Source organism: Helicoverpa armigera, chromosome 19 (genome assembly GCF_030705265.1).
Source record: "Helicoverpa armigera isolate CAAS_96S chromosome 19, ASM3070526v1, whole genome shotgun sequence".
Taxonomy (NCBI): Eukaryota; Metazoa; Arthropoda; class Insecta; order Lepidoptera; family Noctuidae; genus Helicoverpa; species Helicoverpa armigera.
This window is the reverse complement of record NC_087138.1, coordinates 90,447-109,120: the sequence shown is the minus strand read 5'-3', so window position 1 is coordinate 109,120 and position 18,674 is coordinate 90,447. Positions and strand designations below refer to the sequence as shown.

The 18,674-nt window shown below is 45.0% G+C and overlaps 2 protein-coding genes across 3 annotated transcripts; one reads left to right on the top strand and one right to left on the bottom strand.

Moving 5' to 3' along the window:
* Positions 1 to 255: 255 nt before the first annotated feature.
* Positions 256 to 5,819, bottom strand: LOC110380389 (ADP-ribosylation factor GTPase-activating protein 3). 2 transcript variants are annotated; one of them, XM_064039510.1, is made up of 10 exons: positions 5,694 to 5,819; positions 5,427 to 5,618; positions 5,178 to 5,309; positions 4,481 to 4,600; positions 3,176 to 3,301; positions 2,603 to 2,943; positions 2,404 to 2,517; positions 2,187 to 2,349; positions 1,978 to 2,118; positions 256 to 1,844 (listed from the first exon to the last, which is right to left on the bottom strand). In XM_064039510.1, exons 1-10 carry the CDS (start codon positions 5,766 to 5,768, stop codon positions 1,743 to 1,745), a joined length of 1,506 nt encoding a protein of 501 aa, XP_063895580.1. In that variant the 5' UTR covers positions 5,769 to 5,819; the 3' UTR covers positions 256 to 1,742. The 2 variants fall into 2 exon arrangements, with proteins under 2 accessions (XP_063895580.1, XP_021196030.3); XM_021340355.3 differs by having other exon boundaries at positions 2,187 to 2,517.
* A 673-nt stretch (positions 5,820 to 6,492) lies between these two features.
* LOC110380385 (E3 ubiquitin-protein ligase TRIM33) lies at positions 6,493 to 18,572 on the top strand. The gene is given in 12 exon segments (XM_064039543.1): positions 6,493 to 6,999; positions 9,000 to 9,252; positions 9,331 to 9,447; positions 12,943 to 13,280; positions 13,806 to 13,954; positions 14,024 to 14,450; positions 14,794 to 14,925; positions 14,928 to 15,000; positions 15,272 to 15,403; positions 15,466 to 15,713; positions 16,144 to 16,764; positions 17,163 to 18,572. Coding segments are annotated over 12 exon segments (2,766 nt in total). The 5' UTR covers positions 6,493 to 6,855; the 3' UTR covers positions 17,295 to 18,572.
* Positions 18,573 to 18,674: the final 102 nt, after the last annotated feature.

The window sequence follows — 18,674 nt, the reverse complement described above, 5'->3', positions numbered from 1 at the left end:
TATTATTTTACTAGCTGGTGCCCGCGACTTCGTCTGCGCAGGTTTAGTATTTCGAACAATATGTTTACAAATTGTAGCCTATGTGTTATTCTGATGTATAAGCTATATTATTGTAAAGTTTCATTAAAATCCATTCAGTAGTTTTTGCGTGAAAGAGTAACAAACATCCATACATACAAACTTTCGCGTTTATAATATTAGTAGGATTAAGTATCAAAAAATTTGTTGATAAGGATAATAAATAAAATGAAACACTAGCAAATATAATTTTGTATATTTATATCAATAATTATAATCTATAAAACAAAATTCTATTACTATACAAATGTGTTGGAGCCGGAGCGGCCCCGAGCGGAACATTCCTCGCGAGCTGTCGCCAGCGCTGACTCACAGCGCGGACGCTTGTCGCTCCTAACTTAATATAATGCGCACAAACTTAGTGTCGACCATAAAATAAGCTCTAAAAATAAACATGCTTACTTAGACCCGCGGCAGTACGGCCCTGCCGCGAGTCAACCGCCTAGTTTCGTACTAACATCAACTTAACCGAGTTACTATAAAAATAAAAATTATCTAACACCAAAAACGTTTACATAAAAATAAATAAATGCTCGGTTAGTGGCTAACTAGTCGCGTGCTTGCTCAGGCGACGCAGTGTCGCGTGTCGCCTGCGCCTGCCCTCGGACCACGCGCCTCGTACCCACGGCTCAGGAAACTAACTTTACAATAATGCAACAATCAACGAATATGTTTTGTTATAATAGAACAGAAGATTAAACAGATACATTAGAATTTGGAATGCGATAGCGAAGTAGCGGGTATCGCCTGTGGAGCGCTGAGTGACGCGGCGGCGCTACTCGTGCACTACTGCACGTACTATGTACATTACAATATTTACAAGTACAAGATGTCGCTCGCGCGTACAAACAGCGGCTCCTACATCTGAACACACTACATTGTAATTGACCAACACTCAAGGTCTATGTCTCAGTTACGATTACAATAGCGTAGTAGATTATATGTGAAATTTGTAAAAGCTATGTCGATATGTGTATGGGCTGTCAGTGTCCGACTAGCAGCCGACGTGTGTACGCCACTCGCGCTCTTGCATATGTATAAGCCGTCTTCGGTACTACAAATGCTAGTAGGGTGGCCTGCGTCACCACATATACATACATATAAAAGCTTAACATACAAGTAGCATCTGTCCAAATACCCAAACTCGGTTCAAATTCAGCCCACTCAACTCATCAACGTGATTGTGTGCAGCGCGAGCAACTTCCCGCACACGGAATATGAAGCAGCGGTTGAACATTCGGACAGCTCTGTATAAACTCGTTGTACAAGAGGTGGCGCTTCTGTGTCTCTGCGTTACTTTTGATACAACATGAATATAAACATATTATTTATAATACAATAATGTCTGCTCACACCCGTTCAGACAATTCTGTCTAATACAAGTACTTTTACATAAGTTACGACATAATTCAACATTAGTTTTATACATACAAAATAGAACTCACTTACGACAGTTGTTTGTATTAGTCCCTGTGCGGTAAAGTGCGTCGTCGGTGTCAAACAAAATAATAAAATGGATCCGCTATCAGAGACATCGTCAACAAAGCGTTATTTATGCAACATAGTATGGTTACTAGTCAGTTGGTCACTTATAAATGTTTCTTACATTGAAATATAATTAGAATAATGTCGGCTAGATATTCGTGTCGGAGCGAGCGGGCGGCTCAGTAGCCGTAGCGCTCCTGTATGGAGGACACGACGCCGTTGGCGAGCGACGACAGCCGCCCCGCCACGCGCGTCACGCCCGCGCGGACTGACTCGCGCACCTGCGCAACAAACAGCGCGCTTTCTTAAAAACTATTTCAAATATAAACAAGCAGTCCACTGAAAAATGAGAACTAATTAATGATTAAATTGAATTTGAATAGCGTTAGTAATAATTTGAATAATGTTAGTCACCTCGTCGAGGTCGGGCGCGGACACGCTGAAGGCGGAGTTGCGCGGCATGCGCTGCGCGTCGCCGCCGAAGTACTCCGCCGACGAGATGCTCGTGCTGCCCTGGAAGCGCGACAGGTTCGAGTCCCGCTCAAACCGCGAGTCCTGCAACACCCGCCCGGTCAGTGCCTGCCCACAACACTCCACACACACCGCCCGCAGCACTCACTCACCTGCTCGCCGAAGAACTGTGCCGAACTGATCGCCTTCGCCGACCCGAACTTCTTGACGGCCGAGTCATCCTCCGCGCTGTCGGCGCGGCGTCCGCGCGGCCTGCCCGCGTTGACCCGCGTGCCCTCCGCGCTGTTGCGCGTATTGTCCGCGCCACTCAGCCCGGCGCCGCCGCCCATGCTGCCGGGGCTAGCCAGGCTGCCCCCGCTGCCCAGCCCGCCGGCGCTGCCCCCCATGCTGGCCATGCCGGCGATGTTGTCGAACGAGGAAGACTTGCGGTCGCTGTCACCGAACAACTTGTCCAGGTTGCGGCTGTTGCCGTACGGCTCGTTCCTGCAGAGTACAATACATGTCGGTGTGAGTATAGAGTATGTGCCGCGGGCGGCGCGGCAGGCTGCGTGGCGGGCGGGTGACGCACCGGATCATGGTGAAGGAGGAGCTGAAGTCGTCGATGTCGTCGAGCGGCGCGCGCGGCTGTGGCGCGTCCTCCTGCTCGATGGGCGTCATGTCGCTGGCGGCGGAGTGCGACACGCCGGCGCGGGCCGGCTGCTGCTGCGCCAGGCCGAGGCGCTCGGCGGCGGCGCGGGGCGCGGGGGCTCGGTACGCGAGGCGCAGCGCCGCCACCTCCTGCTCCACGCTCTCCAGCGTGGCGGCCGGCGCCGCGGCCTTCTGCTGCTGCGCCAGCATCGCCTCGCGCTCGATGTCCTCGAAGTTGGCCGCCACCTTGGTCGCGCCCAGACCGCCTTTCCTACCGCCCAGCTGCGATACCGATAAATGTCACTTTCTTTAACGTCCAATCGACGCATGTTGCTCGAGCGTCTATTCAGTTGATATCTTTTTTTAAGTTTTTTAGATTGTGTGAATGGTAGTACATCGGTCGACAGAGACACCAAATGACTTGGGAACAAGAAGATTAGTAGGTATATAGTTTATGTTTGCAATATCATGAAGTGGTCAAAGAAGTGAATAATAATGTAATGGCAGTACGTACCCCTTGTCGCTTGTTGGGCGCGCGGCTGGCGATGGTGCTGGCGCGCGGCGCGGCGGGCGTCATGTCGCCCGACGCGCCGCCCGCGCCCCACAGCCGCGCCGCCGAGCTCAGCGCCGCGCCGCCGCCCTGCGACACGCATACATACAACACTCCATGTACCTACCAAATGTGCTTCGGTCTCTTGCCAATGTTGTTCCCTGACCAATTACACTTTTGTGACACCGTAATCGCAAATACAACAAAAAAAACTACTATAGAAATCAAAAAAAAAATAGTTGAAATTATTTTGAAACTCGATTTAAAACTATTAAAATATTTATTTTAAATGGTCTAATTGCGGCGAGATTTGTACGACACAACTTCTAAAAGACAGATATCATTTGGAAGTAAATCTAGTCTCATCAGCATTGGTTTTATAAACCACGTTTTGCTTTTCGAAACATGTATCGTCAACTTGTCTAAATATACATAAATGCGTGGTGACAAGTTTATTCAGTTTATTCGTTAACTAATAAGTAAAGTCGCAGTAGGTATAAACTAGTTTCGCTACGGGGGACGGAGGCTAACGTTATCACCGCGAGATAAGCCGCGGCCTGCGCACGCGCACACATTGTGTACCTATCACTGATTGATCGATATGCTGAATCAATCAAGCAGACAGTTTTTAACAATTAATATTGAGTAATATACACCTATCTAGATGTTATCACTGTTTACATTGCCATCGGAACTGATGCGGAAGACGAGATTGTAACACGGAAATGTGACGAGCGTGTCACATTCATCTGTAAGTCACACTTCACACTGGGGGCGCAACTCATGCTATTAATAAATTAAACAAAAGCAAATACTAAATGAATTATATATGGGCGGGCAAATTACTATGACAAAAAATATTTCACAAAAATAGTAATGTAATGATACTCCATTGAGCTAGTTAGGAAATATGAAGTGAATGTATAAAACAAAGCACGCCAGGCGACACAAGCGGCGTACCTGAACACGGGACATAGATACTGAGCGGAGCAATTACGTATCCCGCGCGGCCGGCCGGAGCGCCGAGCGAGTGAGTCCTACTGCCACGCTCGCACTCTCGCTCTCATTTATCAAATTTATTATCAGAATCATTTTTGTTTCCTCCATGTCGACATACTTTTTTAATTAAATAGACATGTATGGAAACTTATTGCTGTAATCATCATTTATCAATCTGTGGAATAGTGAAGATTACGGCCGCATAAAGTATTGGAGTAGTGCAGTGGCCTCGGTGGCTGGCACGTGCAGATGTGTGGGTGTCTGTGTTACCTGTGCGGGGATGGGAAGCTCGCTAGTGTTAGTGGGTGCGGCGTCGCCGTGCTCCGCAAACCAGTCTACCTCGGGCTCCTTGGCCTCCTTGGGCTCGGGCGCCGCCGGCTCCAGGTGAAGCTGCATAACACAAAACGCAACTGAGACACACAGGTTAAAACAATCAAAAAAAGTCATTAATAGTTATTCAAAATGCAGAACTAATGTAACCATTTGACTGTGACTAAATTAGGGCTAGGCCCTATTTGACAGTGACTCAAAAACATTAAGGCCTTATTATATGACCAATGTTTTAATTAAAACAGGATGTTTTAATTGTGTTCAAAAAACATATTCAAACTGCCCTCAACCTGACTATGTAAATTAGACTGTAATTCTGAACTGAACAAATTAAAATATATTCGAATTGGTTTAGTATATTAGACAGTAGAACACAATTAACATGATGTACCTACTTACCCAAATCTGTGAAAAGTGGAATAAAATAATCATTAAATGGAATATGTATTAAATTAATGAAATGTCAGAGCAACCTGTGCAACTGGTTTAATCTAGACATCTGAATAAAGATATAAGAATATATTATGAGTCAAGAATGTTAAAATCTTATTGTCATCCTATGTGGTCTTTTTATGAAATAAAATGAGTTTGTCAACTAAACGTATAGTGTACTGATTTTATGCATTGCTGAGGATACCTTGGTGCCGTAGGTCTTCATGGCCTGTTCGGACATGGTGCTCAGCTTGTCACGGTACATCTGTGCTACGCGGGAGCTGTACTTCTGTCGCGCGTCCTCTGTCGACAGCCCGTGTGTGCGGAAGAACTGGGTCTATCATCAACACATAGTGACTTATTAATGACCAACCCATTCACACATAACACATTAGTCGTCTTAACTTCCAATTAAATAAATCGCAAGGTAAATGAGTAAAGAAAATGAACATACAGCGTTGACATTCCCGCCAAGCTGCATGTTCCGGAGCTGCTTCCATGTCCAGTTGGTGTCGAGCTGCGTGGAGCGCACGAACGTGAGGTGCACGCCGAGGCTGCGGTGCACCGCGGAGCAGTCCAGGCAGATGAACACTCCGTACGTCACCGACGACCACGTAGGGTTTTTCGCGTTGCAGTCGAAACATACCTGTACACCAGACCACAAACTGTGTTATCACTGAACTTTCATTCTAAAATTACATAGCTACTGAAATGTATGTACTTTATTCGATGGAATAGAGCGTAATCTTTGAAATATTGCTTCAATATCGGTTTTACTAGGCCCAGAGTCAGCCATTTTCGACGTGTTGTCACTATCTGTCTGTCACGTAAATGTCAAATCAACGTTTTTTTTTTGCCCATAGGGCAGGCTAAAGTCTTTCGACCATACTGCCTAGTCTTTCGTAGGTATTTATTTCTTTCGTAATATTTTTTAAAAAATTTTGTCATACGTGTTTAATTCATGTCAAATCAATAATTTTTTGTCATGTCATTGTCTTCTTTTATTATCCAGGTTTTTTTTCCTAATCCAGCCGTTAAAGGCATAATTTTATTTCATGTCAAGTCATATCAATTTCTTTTTTTTTTTAAAGACAGTTCAAATCAACGTTGTTGACACATTCGTCATGACGTGCATTTTCGATTCAATAAACGCATCGGACGCATTTGCGTTTGTATTTTTAATTGTGTTATATTATAAAATATTAATGAAATGGGTCAAATATTATGTTACATATTGTAATACTTATTATATAAGCTAATCAAAAATACAAATACTTACGTTACGTCAAAATGAAATAAAGTTGCGAACAAGGAAACTTTTAAATATATTGTTGGCAACAAATACACATATGTATAAAAAAAAAATATTAAAAGAAGAAGACATTATACACTTTCTAAGAAGGAGAATGATCTAAATTTTATTGTAAAACCATAACTCCGTCTGCACCTGCACGCTCTCTCTGCTCGTCGATTGAAGCTAGCTTCATGCTTCATACACATCTTTTCTTTACAGTCTTTGATAGAAATTGAAATTGTCTAGTCTATGATCAATTGATGGTTGTCGAGCAGACGCATGTTAACAAATTCTGGAGATAATTTTGTTGATAAACTAATTAATTATATAAAAAGAAAAAGTCCAGTGAAAGCATATTTACTATTGAAGTTGGAACATTACTGAGAAATATTTAATGTTACACGGGTGGTGGCAATAGAAGGACGCTGTTGTGTGCGGCGGCATCTCGCAACTCGCAACCCAAGTGCTCAATTAGTTATGTCTACGTGCCAGTGTCCCCGGGCAGACGAGTGAAAGTGCAACAAACTATGCGAGTGAACATGTCGGGGTGAAATTAAATGAGTGAAAAGTGGACGAGGTAGACGTTCCAATGGAAAACGTAAACTTTCAGCCGAGCGGGGATGAGATCGAGCGGGCCTTGATGGACCTGGGCCCCCTGCTCGGCGTCACCATCAAGGAGGAGGTGCCGGACGAGCTGGGCGACGCGGGCGCGCCAGCCGCCGCCGCGCTCAATGTAGGCACTGCTCACTATACGCCACAACACCATGTATTTGTATTTCAAACTTCTTTTAGATTTAAGGCTTTGAGGCTAAATTAACAAGCTTGATATAAATAAAACCGTCCATGAATGAGTGCTGCAGGTGGGTGGAAAGTAGCATCCCATCAGTCACACAGGCAGGCTTTGCAGACATTCATTGTGATACTATAATACATAATTATATTGCTTGGAATATTTTTTAAATTGTATCTGTTTGTCTCCCAAGTAAAATGAAATATGTATATGAATTGCATTTTGTTAGGAGTGGCACAGGTTGTTCAAATAACATTTTTTAATCATGTTTGAATCTGCTGTATATAAACAAGTAAAGAAATGCAGGTGCCATACTAGGCTCATTCAAGAGGACAGTCTGTTATCACCTCACATGCTGTTTGTTTATCTCTCATTCTGTGAACTTCTTTCCACATTCTCAAAATAAACATTTACTTTTTGTTTTCATCACTAATATTGTAAATAGGAAAAAAATGTATTTTTTGTTTGCTTGTTTGTAATGGATAAAATTAAAATTCTTTTAGCACTAGAAAGCTACATAACCTGCAAGTAACATACATTATGTTATATTCCAGTATGGACAGTAGTTACCACGGGACGCAGATGGAACTGTGGGAAAACAGTGCATAATAAAAATAAATAAATACACAACTATGTTCCAGTTCCCTACAACAAAAAAAGATAAATTTAATAATTATTGCAGAATTCTCAATTACTTCATACAGATGCCAAACATTATCAAATCAATTATTTCACTTACTAATAAAAATAAAACAATCTAATTAAATAATAATGAATTTAGTTCCACAAGTACCTGTCTGTGGAGAAGAACAGGCAAGGAACTCCATGCTTACTCTTTAAAAGTAGTTCACACAATTTGTAATAATATACAAAATGTGAAGATGGGATGAAGATTTTGGGCATCAAGTCCCATAACAGCATGTACATATTATAATGCTATATTTATACTAGATAGTCTTAACATGTGAGGTGTAGGACACTACTTCCTGCACCGAGGTGAGGCATCACACGTCAGAGTATCTTATGTTTAAAGTTGTACTCCAATCTGTGTGTCACAAATATCATCTAATTACATTAAGCCATTAAAGTATAAATTGAGGAACATCCAACAGACTTTCATATTTACAATATTAATGAAATTAGTAGCATGTGCATACAACAAATCTTAATGCATACTAATATAATAAAGAGGAAACTTGTTTGTTCTCTAAAGGCTCTGAAACTACTGAACCGCTTTAAAAAATTCTTTCACTGTTGGGAAGTTACACTCTGCCCAAGCAATGAAGGTTATATTTTAAGCGGTATGTGTATGTAGTGATTATTAATATAAACAATTGCTATGATAATGGGAAAAACCAACAAATTGTACCAATTGGGTTTACTTCATATTCAAACTTTTTCATTAATTACTTGCTGTTTTCCCGCAGTAATTAATGACAAAGTTTGTAATGCTGTTTTCCCGCGTACCGGTATAAAATAGGGCCTTTGTTACTCACAAATAATGTAGCTTTTTAATGGTGAAAGAATTTTTAAAATCGGTCTGATAGTTTTTGAGTTTTTCCATTACAAACAAAAAAAGTTTTCTGCTTTATAATATTAGTATGGATTGATTCAATTGCTTTGTTATCTTCTTTATTAAATTTTCAGCTTAACTTTGTCTGATATCGTTTTATTTGCTGTAACATTTCTAACTATTGACCTTATTCTTGATTAGGAGAAGATTGCAACTTGTCTTGACTCAATTAAATCGTTGATTTAAGTCAACGCTTTATTTTATAAGGTTTTAACTGTCTCTATGAAAGTTTCATCTACATACTTCTTTTTCAAGATTTTGTTTTCATGTTTTTTTTTTCAACTTGTTTGAAATAAAAGAACTATAAATGGTTACAAATGACTAAACAAGGTGTGATAGGTTGCGGAAAGTAAGTGTTGTGTTTTTGCAGGTGAGCAGCACGCCGGATGGTGGCGGCGCGGGCGGCGCGGACGCGGCGTCGCCGGGCGCCGACAAGGGCTCCGCGGACTCGCTGGCGTCGCCGGCGCGGGCCTCGCTGGCGGCCACGCGCTGCGTGCTGTGCCACACGGCGCTGGCGCTGGCCGACGGCACGCCCAAGCTCATGGAGTGCCTGCACTCCGCCTGCGAGCCCTGCATCCGCGCCAAGCTCGACGAGAAACAGGCCAGCTCCAGGGACTTCTTGGGTATTTCTTTAGACTAAAGTGCCTTCAATATCTACTACGTAATGAGATAGTAAGGTGTGAGCGCGGGTGTGTGCGCAGGCGCGGAGCGGCTGGCGGTGACGTGTCCCGCGTGCCGGCTGCAGTGCCAGGTCGCCAACATGATCGACCAGCGCTTCGTGCTCGAGAAGATGCAGCTCGAGCAGGCCGGCTCCAACGGTCAGTCGATTCTGCTAATTTTACTTAAGCGACATACGATTCACATTCGACTGAGATCCAATCACGACCCAATTACAATTGCATATGTGTAAATGTAAGCGTATGTATTACGATTGTAGAGTTTGCTCTACCGAATAGACCAAATGGCAGATCAACCGCAATACAATGAAATGTCGTAGGAATACGATTGGATAAGTAGCAGAATGCCCGCTAAGGTTCCACCTCCAATCCGAATCAATTTTGACATTTATCTGAGCAGAATCGGGCCCCTACACTTGTAATATGTACTATATATATTTTTTTGTTTTTGCTCTAAAAGGATGATGGGCAATTTTGTATGAACCCTGGCCTGATAACCAATAAAGTTCTAATGTATATTAGATTATTGCTTATACCCTACAGTTACTGAAATAAAACAGTTCATGTCAAGAATCGACCGGAAACAAGTACAGTCGGGCACAAAAGAGTTATACTTTTTGCACCATTTTTTTGTTAAAATAAAATCCATAGTAGAAAAATTCATTGTATGATGTATTTTCGTCAAATTATCACTTATTTAAATAAGCCTAGGGTAGACTATCAATTAAAATCGGTCTTAACTAGGCATAATTGTTTTACTTCTACCACCGAAAACTTTTACTTCTTTTATTTCCATTATTGGAGTTAGCATTTCCTCGTTCTGCGGCACCAGAATAGTCGGCCCTGGGTTGCCGAATTATTAGAAAAGTAGCGACCCACCCCAGCTTCGCACGGGAAACAGTATTTACTCACTATTTAACGGATGTTATAACAAGGATGTTATTTTTTTTTTATGGACACATGCACCTTCTGTGACACGTCCTGACTGATATTGACAATAATATAATGCACTTAACAGCCCTCCCATACAAAATGAAGTGGTTCAAGTCCATTTGCTGTCCTATGCTATCAAGTGTCATATCTTCGTTCTCCGGTGGTTTACAATATTTTGTCCATAATAAAAATTGAAGCTTATGATATAAGCTATCATTTGATGTGCAAATGGTTTTCATTGGATATAACGGTTAGGCTCACCGGAATGGCGGAATACGTACATCATACGTTGTAAATACTACCTGCTAAATAATCTTTCTTTTTTTAAATAAACTTGGAAAATATGGGCACAGACACCTTCTGTGACTCGTTCTGACAATTATTGACAATAATAATGCACTTAAACAGCCCTCCTATATTCAATGAAGGTGTTCAAGTCCATGGGCTTTCCTATGCTATCAGGTGTTATATCTTCGTTCTCCGGTGGTTTACAAGGTTTTGCCCATAACAAAAAATGAAGCTTAGGGTATAAGCTATCATTTGATATGTGAATGGTTTTTATTGGATATACCGGTTAGACTCACCGGAAGGGCAGAATACGTACACCATACGTTGTAAAAACTACCTGCGAAATAATCTTTTTTTTTATAAGCTTGGAAAATATGGGCACAGACACCTTGTGTGATATGTCCTGACTAATATGGACAGTAATATAATGCACTTAAACATCGCTCCCATACAAAATGAAGTGGTTCAAGTCCATAAGCTGTCCTATGCTATCAAGTGACATATCTTCGTTCTCCGGTGGTTTACAAGGTTTTGCCCATAACAAAAAATGAAGCTTAGGGTATGAGCTATCATTTGATATGTGAATGGTTTTTATTGGATATACCGGTTAGACTCACCGGAAGGGCAGAATATGTACACCATACGTTGTAAAAACTACCTGCTAAATAATCTTTTTTTTTATAAGCTTGGAAAATATGGGCACAGACACCTTGTGTGATATGTCCTGACTAATATGGACAGTAATATAATGCACTTAAACATCGCTCCCATACAAAATGAAGTGGTTCAAGTCCATAAGCTGTCCTATGCTATCAAGTGTCATATCTTCGTTCTCCGGTGGTTTACAAGGTTTTGCCCATAACAAAAAATGAAGCTTAGGGTATGAGCTATCATTTGATATGCGAATGGTTTTCATTGGTTATGCCGGTTAGACTCACCAGAACGGCGGAATACATACACCATACGTTGTAAATACTACCTGCTAAATAATCTTTTTTTTTTCAATTAACTTGGAAAATATGGGCACAGACACCTTGTGTGATATATCCTGACTAATATGGACAGTAATATAATGCACTTAAACATCGCTCCCATACAAAATGAAGTGGTTCAAGTCCATAAGCTGTCCTATGCTATCAAGTGTCATATCTTCGTTCTCCGGTGGTTTACAAGGTTTTGCCCATAACAAAAAATGAAGCTTAGGGTATGAGCTATCATTTGATATGCGAATGGTTTTCATTGGTTATGCCGGTTAGACTCACCAGAACGGCGGAATACATACACCATACGTTGTAAATACTACCTGCTAAATAATCTTTTTTTTTTTCAATTAACTTGGAAAATATGGGCACAGACACCTTGTGTGATATATCCTGACTAATATGGACAGTAATATAATGCACTTAAACATCGCTCCCATACAAAATGAAGTGGTTCAAGTCCATAGGCTGTCCTATGCTATCAAGTGTCATATCTTCGTTCTCCGGTGGTTTACAAGGTTTTGCCCATAACAAAAAATGAAGCTGAGGGTATGAGCTATCATTTGATATGCGAATGGTTTTCATTGGTTATGCCGGTTAGACTCACCAGAACGGCGGAATACATACACCATACGTTGTAAATACTACCTGCTAAATAATCTTTTTTTTTTCAATTAACTTGGAAAATATGGGCACAGACACCTTGTGTGATATATCCTGACTAATATGGACAGTAATATAATGCACTTAAACATCGCTCCCATACAAAATGAAGTGGTTCAAGTCCATAGGCTGTCCTATGCTATCAAGTGTCATATCTTCGTTCTCCGGTGGTTTACAAGGTTTTGCCCATAACAAAAAATGAAGCTTAGGGTATAAGCTATCATTTGATATGTGAATGGTTTTTATTGGATATACCGGTTAGACTCACCGGAAGGGCAGAATACGTACACCATACGTTGTAAAAACTACCTGCGAAATAATCTTTTTTTTTATAAGCTTGGAAAATATGGGCACAGACACCTTGTGTGATATGTCCTGACTAATATGGACAGTAATATAATGCACTTAAACATCCCTCCCATACTCAATGAAGTGGTTCAAGTCCATGGGCTTTCCTATGCTATCAGGTGTTATATCTTCGTTCTCCGGTGGTTTACAATGTTTCGCCCATAACAAAAAATGAAGCTTAAGTTATAAGCTATCATTTGATATGCGAATTGTTTTTATTGGATATACCGGCCAATTTTACCCATCATCCTTTCTGAACTGATTTGAAAATTTCTTTCACTATTCTGTTGAAAACATACATTATTCCCGAGTAACATACATACGCTATATTATGATAGGGTTCGGGAACGAGTTCCACTGGGATGCGGGTAAAACAGCTCTAGTAGCCAATAATTGATGAAACGGGCACGGTGCGTGTGTGCAGGCGTGAGCGGCGAGCAGCAGTGCAACAGCTGCGAGGACACGGAGCCCGCCACCAGCTACTGCGTGGACTGCGGCGAGTTCATCTGCGACAACTGCGTGAACGCGCACCAGAGGCTCAAGATCACCAAGGAGCACACGATCAAGTCCAAGGAGGAGGCGGTGGCGGAGCTGCAGGCGGCGGCGGGGGCCCGGGCTCCCAGCGACATGTTCTGCGCCGAGCACGCGGGCGAGCGCCTGGCGCTGTTCTGCGAGACCTGCGACCGCCTCACGTGCCGCGACTGCCAGCTGCAGCACCACCGTGACCACAAGTACCAGTTCAGCACGGAGATGGCCGCGCAGGTACACACCACCATATCATATTACCTTACCGGCCCACCAGATTTTCGTGCGGTTAACAGTTGCTGTCAGTCAGTCTGTATTACTGCACTTACTTAAAAAATTACTTTGATCCACCAAAACATGAGTCTCATATCATGTCTTGATTCCTACCACTATTTTTTACCTTTTTTTGATCTCAACGTTTACTTAGAAAGAAAGAAACATTTATTTGCCCTGAACGTTCTTTACAGTAGTCAAAAGCTCTAGCTACATTCTCCTTAACTTGGCATGCAAATATTTATATATTCTAGTAATTTTTTTATATTCTAGTATTTTAATTATACAAGTTATAGTTGCTCATAATCTACTTAATCATATTGAATATAAATATACAATAACTATTACATGACCTTTGGTTTTACAAATAATCATATTCATCACTTTTACATTGCATAAATTCTTCTAGCGTATAAAAAGATACATAGGAAGATAACTTAAAACTATAAATGAATGAATATGAGTTGTGAAGCGTCGTGGTGGTTGCAGGCGCGGTCGACGATCAGCTCGCTGCTGTCGGAGGTGAGCTACAAGCGCGTGCTGCTGGGCTCCGCTATGAAGGTCATCCGCGACCGCCAGCACCTCATCGCCGACAAGAAGAAGGCGCTCGTGCACGAGATCACGCAGACCGTCGTCAAGTGAGTGTCCCACCCGCCCCGCGGCGACGCCCCGCCCCGCCCCGCCCACTCACCCGCGCACTCCCGCAGGCTCACCAACGCCATCAACACGCGCGGCAAGCAGCTGGTGCTGCGCCTCAACGAGGTGTGCGACGCCAAGCAGCGCACGCTCACCGAGAAGAAGGAGGCGCTGGAGCAGCTCGCCGCCATCACCGACCACTGCGTGAGCTTCGTGACGGCGGCGCTGCAGGGCTCCGACACGGCCGTGCTGCACGCCAAGCGCCAGGTGTGCGCGCACCTGCAGCGCATCAAGTCGCGCCGCGCCGACATCCCCAACCCCGAGATCCCCGTCCGCATCGCGCTGCAGCTCGACAAGCTGCCCGAGCTGTGCCGCGTGCTGGCGGCGCTGGGCAGCATCGTGGTGGACGGCAAGCCCGACGCGCCGGCGCAGGGCCCCTACCACCCGCCCGCGCCGCCCTCCGCCGTGGCCGCGCTGCAGCACGTCGCCATGCACCAGGTAGGCCGCGCTCCGCCCTCTGCTCTCGTCTCTCTCACACTGTATAACGAGCTGCGCCACGTTGTTCCATGCGGCAGACGTTGGCGCGCTACCAGGTCAGTGCTGCTACTGCCGCGCCTCATCGGTTATGGCTTGTCTGCTTCTGTACTCGGTCATTAGTGGTAATCGTGTGCATGGGACGATACTTTTTATACATGAATGTTAAATATACCTCAAAATTATGAATGTCATGTAGGTAGTATTCGTGTTAATGTAAGCGCAGAGATTGATCTGTGTGTAGTTGGTTTGCAAGTGTAGCACGTTAGAGTGCGCGTGTACTAATGCTGGGTCGTGTCCCGCGCAGTCGTACGTGCAGGCGGGAGGCGCGGGCATGGCGGGCCCGGCGGGCGCGGGCTGGCGGGGCCGGCGCTGGGGGCGGCGCCGGGGGCGGCGCTGGGGGCGGGGCTGGGGGCGGCGCCGGGCGCGTACCTGGCGGGCGGGCTGCGCGCGCGCACCACGCCGCTGCGGCACCCGCACGTCACCTCCACCACGCACCCGCACCACCTGCACGGTACCTACTTACTTTATTACAGTTCGATAATATGCTGTGTGTTCGACTCGCTGCTCATTCTAATTTCAAGCGATAGGTTACTTCTTAGTAAATATTTTTTTAAACATACTGATTGTTATTGACAAATATATTTAACCAATCAACAACGCGCGTTCCTACATCTATGTTGCGTCACTCATACGCATGTGTAAGAGAGAACATGATATGCGCAGTTTGCGGCGAGTGTTGTGTGTACTATCATGTAATAAGTTGGTGTACCGTACTGCGGCAGGGATGAACGAGATGAACCTGCGCGGGCTGCTGAACGCGCAGACGACGCGCGGCGCGGGGCGGGCGCCGGCGCCGCACCACGCGCCGCACGCGCAGCACGCGCAGCTCGCCATGCACCACGCCTACCAGCAGAGTGAGTGTAGTGACGCGTCCCCCACTGAGTGTGTAGCGCGCGCTAACGGACTGTGTCGGCAGTGATCGGCGCGTACGCCGGCAGCGCGTACAGCAGCGGGCGGCGCAGCGGCGGGCCGCGCACGCCGTCGCCCGCGCCGCCGCCCTACGCGCCGCCCGCCAAGTGGCACATCCCGCAGGCCGGCGCCGCGCCCGACGCGCCGCCCGGCCCGCCCGGCGCCACGCCCGACTACAAGATCACGCTGGGCCGCCGCGTGCCGCCCGCCTCCGTCACCTCCACCAACCCCAAGACGCCCAGCCCCAGCCTCAACGTGAGTCTCTCCTACTATACGCTACTCGCACAATACTATTTCTTTTATTTGCTCCATAATGTGAATGAACAAAAATAATGATTCGAGTGAATCAACCTCGTCATTATCCATACACATTATGTAAGAGCCGGTAAGGGACAAAGCAATGCCCATAGGATTCTGATTGACATAATGAAAAGAACAATAATTTGATTATTGCATATTATTTCTATTTTATAAATCATGTATTTATTGTATTTTAAGTATTTCTATTTTATCTATCTTATGTTTTTTCTATTTCTATAAATAGGTACATACTGACAAAAACAAAAGGAGATTTTTTATTTTGTGCAAAATGCTTCGCATGGCGTCTGTTCAGTCTGACGTTTTTGCAAAGTCCCTTCGGTGTGATTATAAACAGAGTGATTTGTTTACGTACGGGGGCGGGCAGGGCGGCGTGCCGGGCGAGCTGGACAAGGTGTGCGCGGCGTCGGTGCAGGACCTCATGGCCACCATCGCCAAGCTGGACTCCAACGGCGTGCAGGTGGTGGCCGAGGCCGAGCCGGCCGGGCCGCCCGCGCCGTCGCCCGCGCCGCCCGTGCACTCGTCCACGGACGAGCCGCGCGCCGACCCCAACGAGGACTGGTGCGCCGTGTGCATGGACGGCGGCGAGCTGGTGTGCTGCGACCGCTGCCCCAAGGTGTTCCACCAGTACTGCCACATCCCCACCGTGGACAAGCTGCCCGACGAGGCGGACGCCTGGCAGTGCCTGCTGTGCGTCAACTTCGCCGAGCTGCCGGCGGCGCCGGGCGACGAGCTGCCGCCGCCGGGCGGGGGGCTGCCGCCGCGCCAGCAGCGCCTGGTGGAGCGGCTGACGCTGGAGCTGTACTGCCAGTACGAGGCCAGCCTGCCGTTCCGCGAGGCGGCGCAGTGCGGCGCGGCGCCGCGGCCCATGTGCCTGGACGCCATGCGCGTCAAGCTGCAGCCGCGCAGCCCGCAGCGCTACACGCACGTGGCGCAGTTCGTGGCCGACGCGCGTCTGCTCTTCCGCAACGCCTACGCCTACAACCCCGTGAGTACACCATACACCCTGCTCAATATCACTTCACTACTTACTACTGTTACTCTATTCATTATATTGTATTTATACTGATTTTATTGTATTTATATTGATTCGGAGCATTTTATATTTTAAATTGACTTTTTAAAAATGGTATATTAAGTAGGTTTATCAGTTAAATGCCTACTTCAATGGAGTATCATAACATTTTTTAGGTTTGCTACTACTGAAAGTACGTTACAGTATTAACTAGATTAAATCTTTTCATTCTCCCCCCATTTTCAAAATTGACTTCAAATGCCGATGGCCCTTTTTTTACTAAGGAAATAAAATATAATTCGTTGTCAAGAGAATTGTGAGAGTTGTCGCTCGCGTGGTCAGTGGTAGTAAGGTCGTGGGTGGTGTTGCAGCCCGACAGCAGCATCTACAAGGACGCCAAGCGGCTGGAGGAGTTCTTCGACGCGCAGCTGCTGAAGTGGCTGCCCGAGTACGCGTACTGGTCGGGCGAGGGCGAGCCGCCCGCCAAGCGCCCGCGCCTCTAGCGCAGCGTCTAGCGCCCGCACTCTCTCTGCTCAGTTCCTGTCTAGCGACACCCGACACCCGACACATGTCAGGCTCTCGCAGCTCCACGGGTGAAGCTATTTATGTTAGCATACGGCCTAATGCCGCAACTGTTACACTCTACTGTACACTATTCTCTAATAAACTTAAGCAAAGCGTTAATGTCGTCGTTTGTTCGTAAAACTGGCCTAATTTTGACGAAAGCGTCAGGTTCGGTGTTTTTAATCCCATAAAGGCGAATCATGATCGTCTGTGCAGACCATAAAAACTGTATCGAAAAAAGAAGACTATAAGTGGATTCGGGCTTTCTTTTAATATTTAGTTGCAGTTAAGGACAACTACTAGCCCAGAGGATACACATTCGCGTTCAGATTATGGCAGGGCGGCGTTTGATGACATGCCGTGCATTGCATCACCTAGCCACTATACGAGTCGACGACCGACATTAATGCTCTGCGACGATGTTACATACGTTTACTTGAGTATCGGTTGATTGTTCTGGCGGACAGCAGCGCCTGCGCGTTACCATGGTAACCTGCTCAGCTGAGCGGCGGCCGGCCTGCCTCCTCCACATTTATTGTATATCTTGGATCACAATACGTTGTACAGATATGTTTTAAGCTACCATTAAATAGACTTTTATTGGTTAATATTTTATTATTACAATACAATATAGGTATTTTTATAATTAGATAAAATATTTTATTAAAACTTGTAGGCAACTGACGGTTTTTGTAGGCTAAGCATTATTGTCAAACAATTGTAACGATTTGTTCGAAGTTTTATGTCATCACTATCACTAGGTGTTAAATATTATGAGATAAAAATTAAATACTTGACGAAGATGATGATGATGAGCGATCTCTTACTGTTGACACGCGGGTCGGGTCGTGCACGTACATTTCTCAATATTCGCCATCGTTAACAATTACTTAATACCGAGTTCGCTCTCTGAAAGTCATGTCATATTGTAATACGTTAATAACGTTAAATTCATTTTGGAATCTATGACGTTAACGAGTTACCCTTTTTCAATACGTTGGTAAATAAATAAATAAAATTAGAAATATGTCAAAGTAATGATTGTTGTATTAGGAGCGTGCCAATGCCGCGTGCGCCGGCGCGGGCGCAGCGGACAGGGACGTGCGAGGCATACGTTACTGTACTTGTACGAACCAAGTGATCGACGGGGCTCTCCGGGTTATTGATAATCTCCCTATAAGTATTATTGTTCTAGAAATAAAACACATTTATTGGAATTGGCGTTTTGTATTACTAGCCTCTCCCCCAAGTGCTGTATTTTTGTAAAGTAACAACACTGGTCGGCTGTCAGTTGTCAAGCGGCTGACGTTAGCAGACGT

Excerpts from the sequence above, each read along its gene's own strand:
- LOC110380389 (XM_021340355.3), bottom strand. The coding sequence starts at position 5,768 with ATGGCTGACTCTGGGCCTAGTAAAACCGATATTGAAGCAATATTTCAA. Across the intron at positions 4,601-5,177 it reads TGAAGACCTACGGCACCAAG|CTTCACCTGGAGCCGGCGGC; the intron begins GTATCCTCAGCA and ends TGTGTTATGCAG. Across the intron at positions 2,944-3,175 it reads CGCCCAACAAGCGACAAGGG|CTGGGCGGTAGGAAAGGCGG; the intron begins GTACGTACTGCC and ends TCGGTATCGCAG.